The 21141-nt window shown below is 43.6% G+C and overlaps 1 protein-coding gene across 1 annotated transcript in view; it reads right to left on the bottom strand.

Annotated features, from left to right (window-relative positions):
• ZC3HC1 (zinc finger C3HC-type containing 1) overlaps positions 1-21141 on the bottom strand; it is a 121338-nt gene that overhangs the window by 44232 nt on the left and 55965 nt on the right. The window contains exons 5-7 of the mRNA XM_069229337.1: positions 15317-15444; positions 13307-13464; positions 11211-11460 (exon numbers count right to left, since the gene is read on the bottom strand). Of these exons, the coding sequence (XP_069085438.1) occupies positions 11211-11460; positions 13307-13464; positions 15317-15444 (536 nt within the window). The remainder of the gene's footprint in view (positions 1-11210; positions 11461-13306; positions 13465-15316; positions 15445-21141) is intronic.

Below are 21141 nucleotides of genomic sequence, written 5' to 3'. Positions count from 1 at the left end.
GCGACGCCTTCCAAAGGGACCAGCGACCTCTGAATCCTCTGAGGACTGCCCTGCTTCAACGACAACAAAAAACTCCCGAGGACAGCGGACCTGCTCCAAAAAGACTGCAACTTTGTTTCAAAGAAGCAGCTTTAAAGAACCCTGCAATCTCCCCGCAAGAAGCGTGAGACTTGCAACACTGCACCCGGCGACCCCGACTCGGCTGGTGGAGAACCAACACCTCAGGGAGGACCCCCGGACTACTCTACGACTGTGAGTACCAAAACCTGTCCCCCCTGAACCCCCACAGCGCCGCCTGCAGAGGGAATCCCGAGGCTTCCCCTGACCGCGACTCTCTGAAACCTAAGTCCCGACGCCTGGAAAAGACCCTGCACCCGCAGCCCCCAGGACCTGAAGGACCGGACTTTCACTGCAGAAGTGACCCCCAGGAGTCCCTCTCCCTTGCCCAAGTGGAGGTTTCCCCAAGGAAGCCCCCCCCTTGCCTGCCTGCAGCGCTGAAGAGATCCCTTGATCCCTCATTGACTTCCATTGCGAACCCGACGCTTGTTCTAACACTGCACCCGGCCGCCCCCGCGCCGCTGAGGGTGAAATTTCTGTGTGGGCTTGTGTCCCCCCCCGGTGCCCTGCAAAACCCCCCTGGTCTGCCCTCCGAAGACGCGGGTACTTACCTGCTGGCAGACCGGAACCGGGGCACCCCCCTTCTCTCCATTGAAGCCTATGCGTTTTGGGCACCACTTTGAACTCTGCACCTGACCGGCCCTGAGCTGCTGGTGTGGTAACTTTGGGGTTGCTCTGAACCCCCAACGGTGGGCTACCTTGGACCAAGAACTGAACCCTGTAAGTGTCTTACTTACCTGGTAAAACTAACAAAAACTTACCTCCCCCAGGAACTGTGAAAATTGCACTAAGTGTCCACTTTTGAAATAGCTATTTGTGAATAACTTGAAAAGTATACATGCAATTGAAATGATTCAAAGTTCCTAATGTACTTACCTGCAATACCTTTCAAACAAGATATTACATGTTAAATTTGAACCTGTGGTTCTTAAAATAAACTAAGAAAATATATTTTTCTATACAAAACCTATTGGCTGGATTTGTCTCTGAGTGTGTGTACCTCATTTATTGTCTATATGTATGTACAACAAATGCTTAACACTACTCCTTAGATAAGCCTACTGCTCGACCACACTACCACAAAATAGAGCATTAGTATTATCTCTTTTTACCACTATTTTACATCTAAGGGGAACCCTTGGACTCTGTGCATGCTATTCCTTACTTTGAAATAGCACATACAGAGCCAACTTCCTACACTGTGTATTGTGTTTTCTTATGATATTGTGCATATGACACTAAGTGGTACTGTAGTAGCTTCATACGTCTCCTAGTTCAGCCTAAGCTGCTCTGCTAAGCTACCATTATCTATCAGCCTAAGCTGCTAGACACCCTATACACTAATAAGGGATAACTGGGCCTGGTGCAAGGTGCAAGTACCCTTTGGTACTCACTACAAGCCAGTCCAGCCTCCTACATTGGCCTCAAGGTTTTTACTTGCCTTTTCCATGTACTCTGCCATCGTTGAGCGAAGGCCAAGTACATAGTCCACTATGTCTTGTTTAGGCTCATGAAGAGGTCTCTCCCAGCCTTCTTTAACAAGAGCAAGTGGTCCCCTTACAGGGTGGCCAAACAGAAGTTCAAAGGGTGAGAATCCTACTCCCTTCTGAGGCACCTCTCTGTAAGCGAAAAGCAGACATGGCAGGAGGACATCCCATCTCCTTTTGAGTTTTTCTGGGAGCCCCATGATCATGCCCTTTAATGTCTTGTTGAATCTCTCAACAAGGCCATGAGTTTGTGGATGATATGGTGTAGTGAATTTATAAGTCACCCCACACTCATTCCACATGTGTTTTAGGTATGCTGACATGAAGTTGGTACCTCTGTCAGACACCACCTCCTTAGGGAAGCCCACTCTGGTAAAGATACCAATGAGGGCCTTGGCTACTGCAGGGGCAGTAGTCGACCTAAGGGGAATAGCTTCAGGATACCTACTACTAGGATGTACATATTTCCTGAGGCTGTGGGAGGTTCTAGTGGACCAACTATGTCCACACCCACTCTTTCAAAGGGGACCCCCACCACTGGAAGTGGAATGAGGGGGGCCTTTGAATGCCCACCTGTCATACCACTGGCTTGACAGGTGGGGCAGGAGAGGCAAAACTCCTTAACCTTCTGGGACATATTGGGCCAGTAGAAGTGGTTGACTAACCTCTCCCACGTCTTGGTTTGTCCCAAATGCCCAGCAAGGGGAATATCATGGGCTAAGGTCAGAATAAACTCTCTGAAACCCTGAGGCACTACCACTCTCCTAGTGGCACCAGGTTTGGGATCTCTTGCCTCAGTGTACAGGAGTCCATCTTCCCAATAGACCCTATGTGTTCCATTTTTGTTGCCTTTGGACTCTTCAGCAGCTTGCTGCCTAAGGCCTTCAAGAGAGGGACAGGTTTCTTGTCCCTTACACAACTCTTCCCTTGAGGGTCCACCTGGGCCTAAGAGCTCAACCTGATAAGGTTCCAGCTCCATAGGCTCAGTTCCCTCTGAGGGCAGAACTTCTTCCTGAGAAGAGAGGTTCTCTTTTTCTTGTTGTGTTGCAGCTGGTTTCCCAGCTGACTTTCCTTTTCTCTTGGTAGGCTGGGCCTTTCTTCCAGACTCCAGCTCTACTTTTTCACCCTGTGCCTTGCACTGTGCCCTTGTCTTGACACACACCAGTTCAGGGATACCCAGCATGGCTGCATGGGTTTTCAGTTCTACCTCAGCCCATGCTGAGGACTCCAGGTCATTTCCAAGCAAACAGTCTACTGGGATATTTGAGGAGACCACCACCTGTTTCAGGCCATTGACCCCTCCCCACTCTAAAGTTACCATTGCCATGGGCTGTACTTTAGTCTGATTGTCAGCGTTGGTGACTGGATAAGTTTGTCCAGCCAGGTATTGGCCAGGGGAAACCAGTTTCTCTGTCACCATAGTGACACTGGCACCTGTATCCCTCAGGCCCTCTACACTTGTCCCATTAATTAAGAGCTGCTGCCTGTATTTTTGCATGTTAGGGGGCCAGGCAGCCAGTGTGGCTAAATCCACCCCACCCTCAGAGACTAATGTAGCTTCAGTGTGACACCTGATTTGCTCTGGGCACACTGTTGATCCCACTTGGAGACTGGCCATTCCAGTTTTAGCTGGATGGGAGTTAGAAGTGGTATCTTTCTTGGGACAGGCCTTGTCTCCAGTTTGGTGTCCAGACTGACTACAGTTTCGACACCAGGCCTTTTTGGGATCAAAGTTTTTACCCTTGTACCCAGAATTGTTTTGTGAAGAGGCTCTGGGCCCACCCTCCTGTGCAGGTTTTTGGGGGCCTGTAGAAGACTCTTTACTATTTTTGTTTTTGGCTGTCTCCCCACCTTTCCCCTGGGGAGGTTTTGTGACCCCTTTCTTTTGGTCACCCCCTGTGGAAGTTTTGGACACCCTAGTCTTGACCCAATGGTCCGCCTTCTTTCCCAATTCTTGGGAAGAAATTGGTCCTAGGTCTACCAGATGCTGATGCAGTTTGTCATTGAAACAATTACTTAACAGGTGTTCTTTCACAAATAAATTGTACAGCCCATCATAATTACTTACACCACTGCCTTGAATCCAACCATCTAGTGTTTTTACTGAGTAGTCTACAAAGTCAACCCAGGTCTGGCTCGAGGATTTTTGAGCCCCCCTGAATCTAATCCTATACTCCTCAGTGGAGAATCCAAAGCCCTCAATCAGGGTTCCCTTCATGAGGTCATAAGATTCTGCATCTTTTCCAGAGAGTGTGAGGAGTCTATCCCTACACTTTCCTGTGAACATTTCCCAAAGGAGAGCACCCCAGTGAGATTTGTTCACTTTTCTGGTTACACAAGCCCTCTCAAAAGCTGTGAACCATTTGGTGATGTCATCACCATCTTCATATTTAGTTACAATCCCTTTAGGGATTTTCAACATGTCAGGAGAATCTCTGACCCTATTTATGTTGCTGCCACCATTGATGGGTCCTAGGCCCATCTCTTGTCTTTCCCTTTCTACGGCTAGGATCTGTCTTTCCAAAGCCAATCTTTTGGCCATCCTGGCTAACTGGATGTCCTCTTCACTTGAGTTAACCTCAGTGATTTCAGAGAGGTTGGTCCCTCCTGTGAGGGAACCAGCATCTCTGACTATTATTTGTGGAGTCAGGGCTTGAGAGGCCCTGTTCTCCCTAGATAGGACTGGTGGGGGGGGGGGGAAATCACCCTCCAAGTCACTATCATCATCCTCTGAGTTGCCATCCTCAGAGGGGTTGGCTCTTTCAAACTCTGCCAACAGCTCCTGGAGCTGTAGTTTGGAAGGTCTGGAGCCCATTGCTATTTTCTTTACTTTACAGAGTGACCTTAGCTCCCTCATCTTAAGATGGAGGTAAGGTGTGGTGTCGAGTTCCACCACATTCATATCTGTACTAGACATTATGCTTCTAAAAGTTGGAATACTTTTTATGAATCTAAAACTAGTTCTAGGTTCTAATTCAAACTTTTCACAAACTTTTAAACTCTAAAAGAAATGCTAACAGGGACTAACACAAGGCCCTAGCAGGACTTTAAAGAATTTAGAAAAATAGTTCAAATTGCAAAAATCAATTTCTAATGACAATTTTTGGAATTTGTCGTGTGATCAGGTATTGGCTGAGTAGTCCAGCAAATGCAAAGTCTTGTACCCCACCGCTGATCCACCAATGTAGGAAGTTGGCTCTGTATGTGCTATCTTTTCTTAGTTTATTTTAAGAAGCACAGGTTCAAATTTTACATGTAATATCTCATTTGAAAGGTATTGCAGGTAAGTACACGGATCCTCCCTCAGCCCCACCCTATTCAACGTCTACATGACCCCCCTGGCAAACATCGCACGCAAACACGGACTCGACATCGTATCCTACGCCGACGACACCCAGCTCATCTTATCCCTCACCAACAACCCCACATCAGCAAGGACCAGACTGCACGACGGCATGAAGGAAGTAGCGACCTGGATGACAGACAGCCGACTGAAACTGAACACAGATAAAACGGAGGTCCTCATCCTCGGCCCTACCCCCTCCGCATGGGACGACTCCTGGTGGCCCCCCGCCCTAGGCAGCACTCCCCAACCGACCAACCACGCACGCAACCTCGGCTTCATCCTGGACTCCTCCCTCTCGATGACCAGACAGGTCAACTCGGTGACCTCAGCGTGCTTCAACACCCTCCGCATGCTCCGCAAGATCTTCCGCTGGATCCCCATCGACACCAGGAAGACCGTCACCCACGCCCTCGTCACCAGCCGCCTGGACTACGGGAACACTCTGTACGCCGGCATCACCACCAAGCTGCAGAGGAAACTTCAAGGGATCCAGAACGCCGCAGCACGACTCATCCTGGACATACCTCGCCACCACCACATCTCCGGACACCTGAGAAAACTCCACTGGCTCCCGGTCAACAAGAGGATCACCTTCAGACTCCTCACCCACGCACACAAAGCCCTCTACAACCTCGGACCCAAACTCATCAACTCCCGCGTCTCCTTCTACACCCCTCCGCGCACTCTGCGCTCCACCGGTCAGGCCTTGGCAGCCGTTCCCCGCATCCGCAAAACCACCGCCGGAGGAAAATCCTTCTCTTTTCTGGCAGCGAAGACCTGGAACTCCCTGCCCAGTCACCTTCGCGCCATACCCGAACACCTCCCCTTCAGAAGGCAGCTCAAGACCTGGCTCTTCGAGCACTGACCCCCTCCCCCCCCCAGCGCCTTGAGACCCTTATGGGTGAGTAGCGCGCTTTATAAATGTGATTGATTGATTGATTGACTTTCAATTCAAAACATAGCATCAGCAAAGGCAAAAAGTCAGGGGGTAACCATGCCAAGGAGGCGTTTCCTTACATGGGCACTCTGGGACATAGCAGAAACCGTCAGGGGGGTGCGGTCCCCAGGGCCATCTGTGGCTCAAGTGGGGTCGCGCAGCCCCACCCCCCGCCCCAACTCTACAGTTAGCCCCGGGGAGGTGGTGGTGGTCCCCAGTGCTGCAGGGGTCCAAAACTTACCCTCTTTCTTTTTTTCCCCCCACATTTCCCATGGGGATGTGGCGGTCCCAGAGGCTACTTGAGAGGAGGGGGGGGGGGGGGGGGGGGGGGGTGGGCGTCCCACTACATTGAAATAGAATGTGTGCCCCAGGGAGGTGGTGGTCCTCAGGGCCACACAGCCCCCCTTCACATTTGTTTTGAATGTGTACCCGGGGAGACGTCCCTGCTTTTAATTTGATTAGAGCCCCGGGAGGTGGTGGTCCCTGGGGCACCGGATGGCCCACCCGCATTCAAAATGTAAATGTCCCTGGGACCTAGACCCCCCCTCCCCCATGGGCTGCAGTTTTTTGTTTTTGAATTTTTGTTGGATCTGCCGTGACTCTGGCAGAAAAGTTTTTTTTTAATGCTTTTTTCCTCAAGGGGGGGCAATAGGATCCCGCTGAGGCCCCAGCAGAACAGCTAATGGGTCATGGGAACTCTACCCTGGCCCCTTTTCTTATTTCTTTACTTTTTTTCTGGGACTCGGTTGAAGCAGAGTCTCAAAATGGCTGTCAACACTTCCTTGTTAACGTGATGCCAGCCAATCAGAACAATATATATATATATATATATATATATATATATATAAAAAATAAACAGTCTCCTCCTAAAAAAAAAAAAGAAGAGTCCGGACTCCTGGTAATGCAGTCTTAATTTATTTATGTACAAACCAAATGAGGCATCCACACCAACACATTTCAGCCGTAGCCTTGTTCACGTGAGGATTATATATATATATATATATATATATATATATATATATATATATATATATACATATACACACACACACACACACACACACTTACATTTTCTTTAATTTCTCAAAAAACTACTGAACGGATTTACACCCAATAACAAAAAGGGCTCTTTCTGGACCACGAGCTGCTTTTCTGCCAAATTTGGTGTAATTCCGGGCAGTAGTTTGGGTGCCATCGCTGTTCAGAATCTCTATGGAAAAATGAATGGGGAAAATTGGGTTTTGGGACCGTCCCTCTTTTCTCTGCACCCGCTTGATTAATCACCACGAAACCCAGATAGCAGCTGAAGTGAGCGTTGTATTTTCTTGGACAATTTTGTGAAGATACATCAAACGGCACGAAAGTTATTAGCAAAACAAAAAACGCTTTTGTTATAGAAGCTAGGTCCTAACTATCTAGTGTCGACCGCCACTAGGTAAAATATATACATACACACTATATATATATATATATATATATATATATATATATATATATATATATATATATATATATATTGCTGCCAATGTTGTAAGATGGGGTCGACAAAAGCTAAGCAGTTGAACAGATGAAAGTCCCTCTTGGTTAAGTCTATATTTATAAAATATGTTTAACAAAAAGAAAGGACTTGGCTAATGCCAATCCTAACACTACTCACACCAGCCGAAATAATATCTAGAGTAAGTCTAAATCAGAAACCAACTGAATTTATTACCACAGTCATTCAATTCTGCAACTAACAAACTGTCAAATGTGTATTTGTTCAAATAAGACAATTACCGCAGTAGTCTTATTTCTGGGTCACTCAATAGGCATTCTGTTATTTCACTTGCAGTGCGTAGATGAAAAGCACTATGAAAACATGGTCAGAGCCTGAAATGTATTCACTTCTTAATGCCAAACAGTATTAATGTTTGAAATCAAATAAGACACACCTTTCATAAAAGGTAAACAGTTTGATTAGTGGCATAGTTGGAACAGATTACAGTTTCTTAAACCTAAACATGGAACTGATGCAGGTTTTGTGGGGGAATCACTGAAATGTCCTACAAAGGATTCAAGTTTGGTAATTCCAATTTCTTCACCTAGTATATAATAATCCACAAGATAGTTTAACAGTGTGAACACCAAATTCACTTTTGTAAGCAGCACAACTCCTCAGTTTGATGGTTTATCTGGTGCATGGATGATAAATAATATCAGTCTTAGTTATGTTATTGCAGTTTTGACAATTTCAGCACCGAAATGTGCATATTTTCAGTTTAATTACATGACTGCCCTACGTTTATATTTGCAGCATCTGTCTTAGTAATAACATTTTTAGATTACGGATTATTGAAGCACTTGTAGTTTAGTAGTTTTTTTTCTTTAAATAGATCAAGTCATTTTTATCACTTTGGAGGATGCCTTGTGGTCTGTTAATAGCTTTTGTAAAAACTGTGTGCTATTGAAGATTGACAGAAGACAAATACAAGTCTGTCAAATGTGTTTTTTTTGCAGCCGTCAAGAAAGCCTTCATCTTGATGGTCTTAATTTTTTTGCAGAGTTTGTTTTGCGTATTCTTCTGGGTATTCTCTGCTTTAAAAGTTTTCACACATTATTATACAGTCCTTTACCCATTAATGATCTTACAACGTGATGCATCTCACCTATAAGGGTTGTGAATAAGCTAAATGTCTCTTACAGGAGGGAGGATGCAAATGTAGAAAGTATAGCATATTATTTTGGTCTGTCTTAAGCATTTCAAATGTATTATTTTTAATTCTTACTTTTTTAATTGTATACACAGGTAGTGTATCTTATCTATGCGGCAGGTCGAAGTAAATGTAATCCTGTTATGACAATCATTCAAGGCTTTTACTCTTTGCTCAAGTAAAGGATGGTTGCTTGTCCACAGAATAAAGCTGTCCTCTATATATCTAAGGTACACTTTGAAATATCATAGATTGCCTAAAATATTTTGATAATCAAATTTGTACATTAAAAAATCCACGTAACCTAGGGTAATGTTGGACCTTATGGGTCATCATCATAATAATAGGGTCCTAGGTTTTATTATGAAAATGTATTGGTTTCTTCCCTCCTTTCACTGAATTAATACCATCCATCCAAGATCACTAATTCTCTCGACATTCGTTGTTCTCAGAAGATACCAGATGTTTCTATCAATACATAGGAAGATCTGGGTTCATTATGAATAGAATGAAGCAATCAACGATTAAGAACTACTGTTAGGATAGAACAGCAAGCAGTAACCCCGTAAGCAATAGTAGGAGATTAATAATAATACTGTGCATTATCTGAAGAGATCTGCTTTGGCCCCTGCTTTGGCATTAGAATCAGAAAAATAGTATTTGCAAAAAAAGTGTGCTTTGTCTTTCAGGTGACTGCACAATAAAGATAAAAAATGTAGATGTTTCTTAAAAGGGCTTTTGCACGAGTTAACTCTTATAGGTTTAGATCTTGTCACTGGTAGATTTTGTACCCAGTATTACATATTAGGAGGTACTATCTCAACAATTAGGTTTTAGTTCCACATTAACCAGGACCAGCCTGAATGGGCTGATGATTCAGTCACAAATATAAGTAAAAATACAGTTTAGCTGATCTGAAAGTCATGTCTTACTGTTTGGTAAAAAAAAAAAAAGAAGAAAAAAAATGGAGTTTGTATATTAACTTGACTATGAAGCACCACACTCAAATGTGTAAAAAGCCTAAATTGGAATCTCAAGTTGGCCATTGGTATGCTACTCAATTAGTAATTATCAATACAAGAATTGTAGCTCTTCTTAGTGTATTGGCTCAAAAGAGAGACTACATTTGCAAGCACTACATTAATCTGTAGGTCTGAGAAAATCTCCTGCCCAATTAAAAACATGACATAGACTTTAACAAAACATTCTATGGTGGTATTATAGAAAAGGAACTCTGCTACGTTGTCTTCTAAAAGCAGTAATGACAGGCAAATTAATTCTTAATGACAAACATTCAGAAAGGCAAGTGATTGTGACTTTGAAAGGCTGAGAGATTGGCTTGGTTAGGTAAGACGAAAATGGCCATTACTGCGCAACGATGCGTGCATATGTATGCAGATGTATGGGCGGCCATCTTGGAATGAGTTTACTAATAAAAGAAAGCTATTCCGAGATGGCTGCCAGTGCATGTGCATTCATGCGTATAATGAAGTTTCGCTGCAATTTAGCATTTTCAATTTACTATTCCAGCATGGTCGCTGACCTTTTTAGAATGGTGAATTAAAATATCATGAAGTGTGCTGTACCACGGAAACTAGGAGGCAAATGACCCAACACCACAAAGCAACTGTTAGGCACTGGGGTAGGGGTCCCACGGGATGCGAAATTAAGGAGCACCAGAAACAAAAAGGAGCAATAGACAGGTAAAGAACAGCATAGCAGTACTGTGCAGCTGCAAGGTCCTTGCACAAATAAAGTAGCATTTTAAAGCTTAAAACTGACACACTTGTGAGGCAACTCATTCTTCAGATTTAATATCTTTTTAGCTTTAGGCCTCTATAAAACAAAATATAATAAAGTGAATATGGAGGCAATGTAGAAAAAAACCTCTGTGTGTCTTTAGAAAAACCTTGTCGACCTTCCATTCCTAGACAGTATTGCATACAGCTTCAAACAAGCACAAATGCCAGTAGAAAACTGTGCACCTATATCCACTTTCCTATTTTACCCACAGGTGTAGTGGGTGCTTTTTATGAATGCAGCAAGACTCCTCTACTGGAGAAACAGGATTATAGCAAAGTAACTTGTCTTTCTATCACTGGATCATTAGCGATATTCATGAATCCGGTCTCTCCTGGTCACATGCAGAAATAAGGCAACTCTTAATAGACAAATGTAAATGTCCATCATTCAGCAATTGCCTTCACAGGGAGCCTTAATAATGTCAATAGAGTGCATCACCCTAACGCTGTTTACAATGTACCTCATGGCTTAACAACTTTCAAGTACCTGTGTTCAGTGGCCTGTGCCCAGTTGACACAAATCTATATAAACATCACTCAGTGAGCTTGGCCTTACCTACAATACAGCCTGAAGCTTCGTGAATGCATATGGCTTGCATTAAGCTGGCCTTCCTAGATGTTGCAGTTACTATATTTTACTTTATAAACATGGCTCCTCACGTTCTTGCCTTTCTCTTGAATGAGTATGGTGTTTCACAGTAAAAAAAGGCCAATGGAAAAAGACTTGCATTTCTTCCATGCCTATTACAGACAACAAATCCCTTGCCTCTTTACAGTTCTGAGACTAAGTGAATTCATTAATCTCAGAGAGCATTTTAAGGACTATACCTGCTCAGCGCCTGGCGAAAGTTGATTATCTCGGCTGCGCGTGCTCATTCGGCGTGGAGAAATAACCACCAAGGAAGGGCGCAGATCAGGGCGCCCCTCAACAGGTGTGACAGGTGTGCTAGTTTGCCCAAGCAATGGGTCCAGGTCCACAGTGCCTGTAGGCTCAATCTGCTGGAAACTCCACAGCCCAACCTTGCGGATGCAACGGGAACAGGTGATGATAGATAGATGCATGGCCCCCGCAGATGAGCTATTCAGAGAGGGAGAGAAAGGACCGGTCAGAAACAGAGTGCCACACATACTCATCAGAATCAACCACAGCGATATCAATTAGTTTTCTGACCCTTGATACTTTAACATCCGACAAAATTAACAATAAGCAAAATGGGTAAAATCAAACATTGCCTTTATTTATTGTGCTAAAATGGACAATGAACACTACCGAAGTAATAACATATTGTATTCAATAATCAGGCGTCTTTACTTCTGTTTCTGAATACAAAGGATATGAATAGCGCCAGGAGCACATTTATAAATACCATGTACAAGTTTAATGCTTCTGAAATGTAACTATCTAGATCATCAAAATCCTTTAATCCATGGAGTAAACATGTATAATATATATGGTTCCTCCCTACAGTGCCCTGCCACGGTCTTCTAACTCCGACTTGCAGGCACATCATTACAGTCAGTGTCTGGGCCCACAATCTCGTATCCATACAATCCATGGCCACAATGGCCCGATTAAGAGTTGATGGGAATAGGGGTGACTTTCTGGAAGTGGTAATTGACTTCACTGCATAGCGTGATAGTCACTTGTTATAGTAAATGCCTCCTATTGTGAGCTTTCAATGTGGAAAACAGGCACTAGATGCTCCTAGCTATGCATTTTTCCCCCTCAATAAATTTCACTAGGTTTAGCCTGGCAAAATCCGCAAGGAGAAATCAGCAAAGGGGTGGTAATTATCGCATAATCTAGAATTAGATTTCCTGCCCAAATAGGCATTTAGACAGTAATCAGAATTTAGGACCAGATGTACTAAGAACTGGGCACAAAATATTTGTCGCAATTTGCAACCAGTATCCTTCAGACCAGTGTGGTAATTTTTGAACCGTCCTATGTACTAATAGGTTGGTTTGCAAATTACTGACTCCTAGTGGGTCACAGTTCGACATACCTCATGAATAATAATGAGGTATGTCACAAATTACTGCCCACGAGAAATCATAGCCATCACAGGGATGCTGGCCTGCTGAGATTAGCAGACCACCTTGCTTTTAAATAAGGTTTTTTTTTTTTTTTTTTTAATGCAACCAGATTTTCTAAAAGGAAAACAGGATGATCGGGGGAAAAAAAAAAAAAAAAAACATGAAGAGTAAGTTTCACTTGTTAAGAGTAATATTAAATACTTTCTTGTCAACATTCACAAAGAGGAAGGGGTCCCTTTTTCATTTGAAATGGCTTAAAAGATTAATGTTTTGCGACTGGAAGTTAGTCAAAAACATGAATACATATCAATCAGATGCAGTATTTGGAAGGGGGCGCTCTAAATAGGCTCCTTCCAAATATTGAATCTGTATTTGATAACAAATTTGAAATATGATTTGGTAACATGTTACCCGATTTCAATTTACTTTTGGACATAAGACAAAGACGTTTTGTGACACAAAAGGCCCAATTCTGCTAATTGGACCTTTGCAACCACAAAAAAGCTTGATACATCTAGCCCTTAAAACTATACTCAGAATCAGTGCCTCTGAAAGGAAACCAAACAATGTTGCCAACTGGGATTGTACATTTAACAAAACAAATGCTCACCTAGCATTAGGTGATCTGACCTACTGTTAACAACAGACAACAATCAGGAAAGAACACTAATCACCAGAGGCATCTAATGAATATTGAAAATCAAGCTACAATTCAGGGTTTGAAAACACTAGACAAAATCTCACACAAATGTATCACTAATGCCAAAATACCAAACTCTGCTGGGTGTTTTAGATACCTCTGAGCTTATCAGCCAAGCCAGTATCAATAGGGTTACTTCAAAGGTCAGGGAAAAACAAAGTTCAGAATAAATTCTTTATACACTGACCTATAGCTCCAGCCACAAAGTGACAAAATGCAGGCTGCGACGTGAACTTGCAGAGCTTCTGCTGTAAACTTCATAACAGCCTTGGTCTCATCAGCTTTCTTTTCCAGCTCCATTTCTATTAAGTGTAAGAGGAGGCTCACAGTGTCTTCTGTCAGTGCCTGGGAAGTACATAAATAGAGTAAACATATGGGAAAGGCAGTCAGTCACTGCCTAACATGGAGATAAGGGTGTTGGTGAGAGCAAAGTGAGAAAACGGTGCCTGAGAAAGACAGCACCAACATCCACCTCTGCCCAATTGTTCAATCTCTGTATGCAACCTGGGTGCACAATCTAACCCTTACCTCAGAATGCCTCTGCTTCTATTGGTCACATTAACCCGCTGAAACCTTATTTGTGCTCAGCTTATTCTGTCATTATAATCTATACAAGCAGGATTTAGGGGCACTGTGTGCTAGAGAAACCTATCACACACAGTAAGTCTAGAAACAATTATAAACGCAGGTGCAACAAGGGCACATACAACAGCGGTGGAAGAATCCGCGGGAGTAAGGAGGATTACAACTGGGAATGCTCTGGGGTGTATAAACAGAGTGATGAGTAGAAAGTTATGTTATGGGTCTGAGGGGCACAGCTTAATCACCTGGTTTTGAAAATCTTTAAAGCACAACAAACAAAAGCCAGATTGAGGAATGAGAGAGTCGACGTGGGTAGAGATTAGGCAAACACTCTGGGAAAGAACCGGTTCTTCAGGGAGTTCTTAACACTAAGAAGTGAAAGGCCTCTCTGAGCTGTTATGGTGAGAGGTTTTAGAGGGCTGGGGCACACAATGCAAGTATGTAACCTGAAAAGAACAAATATTTCAATGCTGTGAGTACGTAGACAAATTAAGCTTGTGTCAGAATAGCATAAAAGTGTAGTAGTCTAGAGAAAGGAGATTACATTTGATATATAGTGGGGGCAGAAGATTATAGTGTAAAGTTCTAGCAACCGGGGTATAAATCTAACTGCCATCTCTCGGACATAAAAACAGATACCTTTTCACATTATGTACACCTGCCACAGCTGGCATTAGAGAAATCTGGTTGCAAGGTACTGGAACACCTAGTTCTGCATTAGAAATGAGGCAGTCACACTTTCAAAATGATAGATCTACTACTGCAAATTAGAAACGGTTAGAGCCCATATGACAGAAACTCGACCTTGACAGAAAGATGTTTTAGGTGATAGATGAAGTTGAGGCACACAATTCTTGCATTCATCTGTTGCTCAAAGGGGAAGGGAGCTCTCAGTCTCTTGACATCAGTTGTCAGCACTTGGCAATTTCACTGAAATTTCGTACTGAAGGTAGTTGGTGTAATTTCAATAGTGACCAATGTTTCTTGCTAATCTGACAAACATTTGTCCATCCATCCACCAACCTTGCCTCTGCTTTCCATTCCCTACAAAATCTTCTTAACTACAGCAGCTGGGGTTTCTCGATTCTGCTATTGCAATAAACTCGTACTAGCTGCCCAAGCAAGAACTCCAAGCTTCAAAAAGTACAAAAACTCACTGGTCAGTTTATTTTTGACAGTGGTACCACGTGTGCCAGCTAGCAAATCTCTCCATTGGTTTACTATGATGGGAAGAATTAAATTAAAGGTTCTTTACAGTACCCATGAGGCTATGCAGTGGGAACCTGCAAAACAGCCATCTAAGACCCTCCAGCTCTGGAACGCTTCAGAAATTTGATTAATACTGTATGTAACATGCACAGTCACAAATCAGCCTTGAATCAGACCGATATGTTGGCTTTCAGATGACCAAGACCACCCAGCTTTTTCCCACCAACACACTGGTTTCAATGTTACCTTGTCCACTCATTCAAGATCTTGCCAATGTTTTACATTTTATCAGTGACCAGGGGCATTGAACTGCTAGTCGAGGTGAAACTGTAGAAAAAGGTTAGATGCAATCGATGTCAAAGTGTAAGAAAAATGCAAGACTAAATTGCTGGCTTTTAAAGCTCACCATATTTTTCAGGTCCTCAGGCTTCAGGGACGGCAGCTGCAATTCAAGTTGGCACAAGCTCTGAAACCGTTCTATGAAATTGGCAAGAATGACTTGTGGCTCATTTACCAGAATGACCCAAAAGCGTTCTAAACAGAAATAGAAAATGTAAAGAAAAACTCTGTAAGACAGGGAAAAGAAGTCCAAACAGCAAAATGTGAAAGACTGGGGATTTCGATAAACTAGACCCTACAAGTAAGCAAAGGCAGACAAAGAAAGCTTATCATGTGACATAACACTAGTGCTACTTAAGAGCGTGCAAAGTGCTTGCTGATCTGTTTATTCCTGCTTAGACCCTAGTAGTTTGAAATAAGAAAGACCCCCAATATCTAAAGAGCCTTCTAGTCCACCAAGAAATTTGAGCTACACGTTTCAATACATACTCTAAATAAAATGCATTTACTTACTGACCATTGTCTAAACTACAAATACTATTAAAATCCTAGAAAATAAAAACCACCAAGATATTTGAAACTTTATTAAAAAATAACGTGGTACAACATAAAGGCTCTGCAGTCAATTACACTGAAACAAAATGCAAAGCAATTTACACAATCTCCAATACCACGCGGTAAACTGGGTCCTCAAAAGGAAATAAACCTCTTTTTCCACAAAAATGGAAAAGTGGATCTTTCAAAAAGATATTGGTGTCACTTTACAAGACTCAGAACCAACTAGCTTGTACCTGGAGCAAAGAAGGGGTTTGCACTGTCACTACCACCATTCCTCAATTACAATTTCTTTCCAAGTATGTGGCCTCCATTTCCCCTTCTATCATCTCAACTGGCACACTAGAAAAAGCTAGGCTGAAGTAACCAGAGTTCATAAAAGAAGGACTGTTAAGTTGCAATAAAATATATTTTTAGAACTTCACACTTCAACGTCTTTCAAACCCTGTGCTATAGATTAAATTAAGCTTCAGTCATAAAATTAAATAACAGACATAAGATTTATTCCTAACTTATTAGAATTCACCTTATGTTGCCTTATGGACAGAATTCTGACCATAGGGCAACATGAACTATCACACATCTCTCATTTTTTCTTTTAATTTGTCTGCTCTTGTGGACAGAGCAGATACCTGCCAAAACATAAGACGAAAGGCAGGGAGAGGAAAAACTCTGTGGTGTGGGGTTAGATTCAAAGTAATGCACTATTGTGGTACGACCTTGGAGAGGACAGCCACAGGGGTTCAACCCCGGGTAGTCCCCAAGAAGAAAGAAGGAAACTATTATCTGGGACAGGCGGTACCCAATCGAAAAACAGTGCTTCTGGAGGGAGTAGAGCCCAGAACCTAGGAACTTTGTCTGTTGTTCTGTCACTAGCCAGTGATTTGAAAATTCGAAATACACCCGATCCTGTCTGCATTCCTGCAAGCCCCAATCTCCTTTTCAGCACTTCCTTTCTCAATCGTAAGCAGACCTTACCAGAGTCCCTCATGCAATATTACCATAGCCACCGGAATGACCTTGTTCTTCCTTCCAGTCATTCCCACACCGAGGTGTGCCTCACTTCTCCCAATGCTGGAACTGTATTTGCATCCTGCTGGGAGGCCAGGCAATGTCTAGGATGGCTCAGGACATAAATGGCTTCAGTTCTCATGCACTACATTTGAGTACTGCTTTTCAAAAGAAATACCTCTTTGTGTTGTCAACTGTGCCTTTCCTTTCTCAGATAGCTAATCCCTGCTAAAGGATCACGGTTGACACCCTTCCGGCTCCCAAAAGTAACCTATTATCCTTCAAATGTGTCTCTTTAAAAGCCAGACTGGGATGTATATTATGGTTTCTATAACACAACTATTGTGCAAACCAGTTCTAACCCAGCTTTCTCTCAATCAGCGCAGTTTCACTAATGTCTACGTACTAGTGTCCTTTTCACTAACCATATTGATATTGGAAATGTACCTTCACCAATGAATTAGAATTCTGGAAAATAACTCTGAACAAAATTTCCAGCATTTGCCACAATAATTTCATTTGATGGATAATTCTTATTGCAGATTCCTCATCTTAGAATAAATTTCCAAGCAATACCCAGAAGGAGGAGGGTCTGGAGAAAGATTAGACTAGCAACGTTTGAAGTACACAGCAGGCAAAGAGACAGTCTCTTCTTCCAAATAATGCGGTCTGGCAAAGGTGTGAAGAGAGCACCGTGTAGATGACCTGTATATGTGTCACAGGCACACTGCTAGCTAAAGCTGCTGTGGAAGATTTGGCTCGGATGGACTGAGCCCCGATTCCATTAGTCAATTCCTTTTAAGCCAATGTGATAACAAGTTTAATACAGAGGGTAATCAATCTAGAGCTTGTCTGTTTCTGACCTACTGTACCAGTTTTGCAACCAGTATAAAGCAAAAATCCAATGTCTCCTGTGCAGTCGATGTAGAAATTGACCATTCTTCTAGGTTCCAGCCAGAACAGTCTTTCTTCTTCCTTAGAAAGATGTAAAGGCGGATAGAATGTTGGTAATGTTACGGATTGTCCCAAAGGAGATGGAGACCCTCTTTTGGCAGGAACGCACCCTTGTTTCACAGCACCAACTTGCCTTGGCAGAAAGTGCTTGAAGCTCCCTAAAACAATGAGCTGAAGTAAAGGTGACCATTAAAACAGTCTGGAGAATTGAGTACCCATAAGAAATGTCAGAACCAGGTTGGGATCCCATTTTGGCAATATGAAAGGTACTGGTCAATAGAAGTCTTCCAGAAATCTTACACCTACCAGAAATCTGAACAGGACGGGTTGAAATCGTAAGCAAATGGAACACCAATAAGGCAGAGAGGTATCCCTTAATCATAGCTACTGCACAGTCTTTGTTGAGCAAAGGACAGTGGAAAATGTAGTACACTGGCTAGGGTTGCTTTGAGAGGACCACACCAAGAAACAAATTTGTTCCAGCTCCTTGAATAAATCGATTTTTTAGTGGGGTGATGTGCAAAAATAATCATGTTTACAACTTCAGGACTGCAGCAGAAACGTGCTCCGATTGCCCCGCTCAACTTCCAGGCATGAAGGTGTAGACTTGGAAGATTGGGGTGCCAGATCTGTCCTCCCAAATGATTTAACACATTCTCTCTGAGCAGGTGACAAAAAAGGGCTTCTACTAGTCTTTCTTTGCCAGGCCGGGGTAATAAGAATTACTTGGGCCCGATCACGATGAATCTTCCTAAGAACTTGTGGAATCAAGTGTAAGTTAGGAAACATGTAGTCAAGAGGAAACTGAAATGTGTTTCAAAAGGCACCTCTCAATATATACTTGAGGGCACATAATTCCAGGCAATAAGTGTTATTCTGAGTGGCAAATCGATCCACCTGAGATATGCTCCAAAAGGACAAAAACATACCGGACTACCTCCAGGTGAAGGGATCACTTGTAGACGGCAAGAAGATGTTGACTTAGGCTGGGGTGTTATCCGGGATCCTTCTAAGTGAGGGGCCACCAGTCATAAACTGTGTTGATATGCCCAGGAACAGACCCTCAGGGTTTCCTGACAGAGAATTCGAGACCCTACATGTAGAAAACTGGGTTTTTGCTGCAGTAGTTCCCCCACTTTGTATCTGTTTTTTGATGCAACTTTGACTGAAGTGCACTGGGTTCTTGCTAACCAGGTCCCCAGTGCCAGTGTTCCTTCTCCGAAGGCAAGATGACTGGTTACTTAATCCCCAAGGGACCAGACCTTTAGCACCTGTGTAAGTCCCCAGTAAGTGGTATCTCTGATACCTAGGGGCTAAATACTAAAAAGGGTCCCTACGAGCTGCAGCATAGCTTGTGCCACTCTAAGGGACCCAGCACCAAACTCATACAGACTGCCACTGCAGGCTGCGTGACAAGGTGGTCTAAAAAGTTGACAACACAACATGACACACACCTGTGTGCCATACCCCCTAACACTGTATGCAATATTTGTAAGTCACCCCTCTAGCAGGCCTCACTGCCCCAAGGCAGGGTGCATTATGTTACTTGTGAAGACATATCTGCATGAGCAGATATGCCCCTGTGCTGGCCAGTTCAATTACTGACAGTACAAGTGAACAGGGAAGCCACCTTAAGGTATGTGCTGGGCACTGGTCCAAACGAGTTTCCCAGGTACATTATGGCTTCACTGAAACCTACGGTGTTTGGTATCAGACACCTCATATTAATAAACAAACACTGATTCCAGTGTTGGGTTTATTAATACATGCACCCAGAAGGCGCCTCAAAGGTGCCCCCTGAAAACCTACCAATTACTAGCATGCTGACTGACTGATCTAACAAGGTTGCCACTACAGACGAGTTTCTGTAGCGCCCTCTCCACAGGAGTGGTGCTCTCAGGCGGTCTGGAGCAAAGCCTGCTGTGTAAAGGTGTGTAAATTAGCATTCCAAGACAGGGAGTTTCAAAGAGCCCACCACCTTTGGAATGCAAATCTGGTTTCCCTTAGAGGCGAGGGGATGCCCACCCCCCTGACCAGTGCCCATCTGGTGCACTGACAGGTAGGAACATTAGCTATGCAGGAGGCGCGTTGGACTTGCAGGCTGGACATAACGCTAGGGTGACCAGTCTGAAGTGAACAAAAAATTAGGAATTCCACAATCTTGGGTGTGGTGGAATTAGGAATTCTGGGAAAGGGTGATCCCCTTCCCTAAAGGAAGTGGTCATCTAGGGAGTGTATTGACCCCAGGGAGGTAAATAGCACATTGGCTACTACCCCTCATTCATCATTGGCTAACAATTGCTGCGCTTCTAGTGGTGCTGGAGATGAGCAAGAGGTAGGCAGAAGCTTCTTGGCATGTTCCTTTCCTCATCCTCTTTAGTTGAGGATGATTTCTTCTGCTGCTGGCATGGTGGTGTGCTGGATACAATTTCTAAAAGTCTCTGGCTAAGGAGTGTGGGTTTCTGAAAGGCTTGAAAAGAACCAGCCAAAGTCTGAAGGGCTAGTGACCTGGCTGTGCCCTGCCTTCTTTAAATCGTTCCAGGGCAGCATTTGCTTTTCGGCTAAAAATATGTTCTCCATTGCAAGGCATATCCATGAGCTTGCTGGGTAGGTCTGTGGGGAAACCAGTATATCAAAGCCTGGTGTGTCTTCTTAAAGTGCTAGACAAGCCCATGGCATTGGCCACTCAATAGGGAGTGTCCAGGATAGCCTTTGTAATGTACCTGGGCGTATTCTGACCATCTTTCACGCACTCCATAAAGAGGTCCTTTGGGCAGTCAGGAAGATTAGGCGCAACCAAAGCAGCCATATGCCAAAGGGCATGTGAATATCGATTAAGGAGAGAAGACATTTATATGGATCTGAAGACAAGTCTTCTTGAAGAGGAATTTTTCTACATAGCGTCCAGTTTTTTTAGACTACTCATCTGCAGGGTGTTTAGGGAAGGCACCCATGTACGCCTGGAGGTGGAAGAGTTTTGAACCACTAAACTCTCTGGTGATTGATGTGTACGAAGGAAAGCTGGATCCCCAGAGACTGGCCTGTGTCAGCGAGGAACGGACTTCTGGAGAAGATGACCGCTTCAACGGTGATCTTTCATGGCCTCTGTCAATGCTTTGGTGAAGAGCAGCAGTGGTTCACAGACAGAGAGAGTCATCAGTAAAACATCCACGAGGAAGCTAGGGTGCTGCAGCAGCTCAAGACGCACAGCAGGCAATGGCAGCACAAGAAACGTAGCAGGAAATGGCAGCTCAAGGAGCTCTGCAACTTCAACACGGAATGAAAAGAAGCCATTTCAGGAGGAGCATGGCCTGGAGAAGGATCTTTAGGCTCACAATAGGGTGTACAATGCAGGCTGAAGTGTTTTGATTT

This window comes from Pleurodeles waltl, chromosome 4_1 (assembly GCF_031143425.1).
Source record: "Pleurodeles waltl isolate 20211129_DDA chromosome 4_1, aPleWal1.hap1.20221129, whole genome shotgun sequence".
NCBI classification, from domain to species: Eukaryota; Metazoa; Chordata; class Amphibia; order Caudata; family Salamandridae; genus Pleurodeles; species Pleurodeles waltl.
Note: the sequence above shows the minus strand (reverse complement) of the source record. Positions and strands in the feature narration are given on the sequence as shown.